At 43.7% G+C, this 3,906-nt stretch overlaps 1 protein-coding gene across 1 annotated transcript in view; it reads left to right on the top strand.

Annotated features, from left to right (window-relative positions):
• LOC107675942 (microtubule-associated serine/threonine-protein kinase 2-like) overlaps positions 1–3,449 on the top strand; it is a 45,443-nt gene extending 41,994 nt beyond the window's left edge. The window contains exon 29 of the mRNA XM_016470438.1: positions 578–3,449. Within this exon, the coding sequence (XP_016325924.1) occupies positions 578–2,325 (1,748 nt within the window). The 3' untranslated portion in view covers positions 2,326–3,449. The remainder of the gene's footprint in view (positions 1–577) is intronic.
• Positions 3,450–3,906: the final 457 nt, after the last annotated feature.

The following is a 3,906-nucleotide window of genomic DNA, read 5'->3' as shown; positions in this document are numbered from 1 at the left end:
CGCCAAGAGCTTGTAACACTTCAAAGAGAAAGGAAATATTGAAATCGCATCATATGACCCCTTTAACAAGAAATGTGGCAACGATTCCTATTTCAAAGAGAGCACGTGCAGACGAGGAGTTAATGCGCCTGCTTGCTTGGCGGCGTAACAGTGAACCGTGTCTACACCGGACACGACACTGCCGCGTCGCAACAGGTTTAGTCTGTCTAGTGTCTACACAGGACATTTGAACTCTGTGACAGTACCTCATAAACAGGACGAGGCAGTTTACTGTCGGGGATTTGTCATGTCGTGTTGCGCCGCATCCAGTGTAAACAGCATTACTAATTATAATGAGTTCTTTATTAGAATTTTGTCACGCCACACCACTCGCGTCCGGTAGACAGGGTGTAACTTTCTTATTTAGGCTACTTTTTTATTTAACTGTATTATTTCTACAGGAAGTGCTAAAATAAACACGCACGTTTGTTAATAGATGATCGAGCATCATTTATTTATTATTTGTCTTTCAGAATTATATATATCTATCGTTCTTGTGATAGATAAGATATATATATATATATATATATATATATACACACACGCCACGCGCTCATCTCCTCTTCAATAGGCCAGTCTTTCCCTGTCAAACTCCACTCTTCACCTCCATTAGTAAGACAGATATCCCGCCCAAAGAGGGCAGACCCTCCTCGCTCTCCTCTGCTCAAACGTGTCCAATCAGCTGAGAAGCTTGCAGCCTCTCTTTCTTCTTCATCCTCCTCTCCTTCTCCATCCTCTGCTGCTGATAAAAAGCTGCCAGTTGGTGCCAGCCGCAAACATAGTCTTGATACCTCACATTCAGATTTTAAAAAAGAGATGCTGCAGCGAGACCCCAGTCTACAGAGCCTGCAGGAGTCAGCCAGTGAGACTCTAATGGGAGGAAGAGTGTCTCCCGCAGAAAAGGGCAGCCTGCAGAAAAGTTCAGTTCGTAAACTGGGCAGGCAAGAAGGTCCTGAGTCTGGAACTGGAACTCTGGGACTTGTTCCTGGGAAGAATAAACTGAAAGACAAGCTGTCTGCCATACGCCAGGATCGCGCTGAGCGTCGCGAGTCTCTTCAAAAGCAGGATGCCATCCACGAGGTGGACTCCTCAGAGGATGAGACAGATGAAGGGTCGGAAGATAGCCAAGATGGACGTAGGACAAGCTATGTTCCTCCAAGCCATGTCTTGAGGCCTACTACTGTAATGGCCTCTCCCCATACCATCAGGATGGGACCAGCAGCTCCACCAACACTGGGACTGTTGCCCTCAACGGTTGCACCCCCAGGCTTACCTCAGCCCAGCAGAGGACTGCAGATACAAAGCCAAAGTACCACTCAATCTCAGACACAAACTTCAGCCTCACTGTCAATGCAAGGTACCGCCAAGCCCCCAGAACAGAATCCTACAACCTCTATTGTGGCCCAAGGCTCCAGTTCAACACTAGCTGAAGAATCAAAAAAGAAAGAGTCAAAGGCACAGGACTCTCAATTCAGTGTAAGGCCTTCTCCACTTCAACCCAGCCCTCTATCCAGCACCTTTTCCACCCATGGTAGCGCCTTTACCTCTGTCAGCAAAGACCCATTTGTCAAACCCACAACACCTCCACTGGATTCCCAGAGGACCCCCAAAACTTCTGAGCCCAGGTCCAAAACCAGTGGTAAAATGGATCCTAGCACTGCTTCTGGAGTGACCAGGGATATCCCTGTTGCTACCACACCAACTGGAGGCATCACCAAGGAGATGAAGGAGGCTGACAATCGCAGACAGGCTGCAGCTGCCGCTGCTGCTACTGCCACTGCTGCAGCCTCTCCATCCACTCCCTCTGAGAGTGGAATGGACAAAGTCGTGTCTCAACTGGCCACTGTGGCTAAGAGTGTGCTTGGCCCTGTCAAACTCAACATCCCAGGTACTAAAGAGGCCTTGGAGCGGACAAAGGACCAGCGTCCCCAGACAGATCCCACCCACCCAAAGATAAAAGAATGTCGTCTGGAGCGTCCTGATTCTCCTGACCGCTTGAGCCCATCTGCTGCATCTGGCTCCCAGTCTCCACTGTTGACTGAATCTCCCTCTAAACAAACATCATCCAAATCTGAGCCAGCCTCAACTTCTCAGAGATCTTTAGAGGTCCCAGGGACTTCCAAAAGGCCAACTCCTCCAAACTCCCAAGCTGGGGAAGAACATCAGGATAGACCAGGGACTCCGAGAAGTGGCACCACACCAAGGCCTAGGTCTGAAGCACAATCTCAGGCCCAAGCAAAGCCTAGTTCCACTACTTCACGAGACAAATCCAACAAGACAACGTAGCAGCCTTGCAGAAAGACACATTTTCTCCAGCTTTAATTTAACTTGCATATGACAGATAAATACACATTGTAACACAAAGCAGTTGTCCTGTTTAATGTCAATATCCCTGTGAAAAGACTGTGGAAAGATAAGACAGAGAAAGAGATGGAGGGTTTACAGATGATCCCAACAGCTTAATTTCAGAATGTTTTATTCTCTGCCATTTACTAAATAATTGAGGCTTCATAATTGTTAGTTTTGCTTGTTCCTTCTTTTTGACAATTTTTCTCAGCAGCTAGAAAACCTGGAAAATTGCTTGGGTCTGGGCCCTAAGAGACAGAAACCGTGTCCACTTACAGTATATTACCTCTTCATATTATCTTTATATTACTTTAAGAATCTTCTCTTGTAGTAGGTATAGTTGTGCCTTAAAGCAACACCTCAGCATTTCACTTGTATTTCTTTCTGCCTGTTCATCTTTGGAGGAAGACATATTGCAGCAATAAGAGTAGCGTATCCCGAGCAATTTTCACAAACACACAAAGTTGATTTCATCACACCTGTAGTATATAAAGAAAAACCAAACTGCGTTTTCTATCTTTCTCACTTGCACTTGTGTCAGCTTTCAATTGTGTCGGACAGCTGTGAGATGTATGTCTATGAAAATTCAACCTGAGATTTTCCCTTTGGCACAGCCATCACTAATGTTGTATATGGTAACTGAAATTTGGATTTATAATGGGGGAGAATGATGGGCCATTAATTGCATGAATTACCTCTTTACATGTTACTCAATGTTTCTAATAAGAAATAAACATGTTTTTAGAAATTATTTGGAATTCCTCTGTATAATAAATCATGTGATCTTTGGCCATCATTCAGATCCCAGTAAAGTTATGTCAAGCTACATTTTAGCTACAGACATGTCAAGACTTGTAACTTGCACATCATTGTCTAGATTTTGTTTGGTTTTGCCTTTGTTCAGAATTTCAAGCGGACCATTTTATTTCTTGTTCTTCAGCTTGCCTGTTTTATTTTCTCTCATTTTAATATCTGGACCAATTAGCTGTTGCCTCTGTATATTTGTTTGCTTTTTTGTTTTCTTATTTCAGCAGACTTGTCTCTGGTGTGTGTGCGTGTGTGCGTGTGTGTGTGCGTGCGTGCGCGCGTGTGCCTGTGTACAAAAGCATGTTTGAATGTTTGTTTCTGTGGGTTCTTATATAATGCATATTTTAAAAAGTGTTATTTGTTAGTTTTATGCCCTAAACATTGGGAGTGTGTTTTTGACTGGTGTCCTATCTTTGCATCCATATCAGCTCTGTCTGATTCAGCCCTTTGTCATATACCAGGCAAAGATGTATTTGCACAAACCCTTTTTTTATTTTGTGTGTCAATAATATGAAAACCAATAAATACAGTATCCAGTTAGATTCCAGTTGGGGTCTTGAGGGGTTTGACCAGAACTTTGTTGTTTTAACCATATTTTACATTTATAATCAAAACCAGTTGTCTGTATTATGTTTCCACTCAGTTTACCACTCCATTTTTTTCTCAGTGTTCAACACTTGCCCCTAGTATAAAAGGTCTAGTTGCTAAGAGTAA

The sequence above is a fragment of the Sinocyclocheilus anshuiensis genome, unplaced genomic scaffold (assembly GCF_001515605.1).
Source record: "Sinocyclocheilus anshuiensis isolate Anshui unplaced genomic scaffold, SAMN03320099.WGS_v1.1 scaffold2482, whole genome shotgun sequence".
In the NCBI taxonomy this organism is placed as follows: domain Eukaryota; kingdom Metazoa; phylum Chordata; class Actinopteri; order Cypriniformes; family Cyprinidae; genus Sinocyclocheilus; species Sinocyclocheilus anshuiensis.
This window is presented reverse-complemented; position numbering and strand designations above follow the sequence as displayed.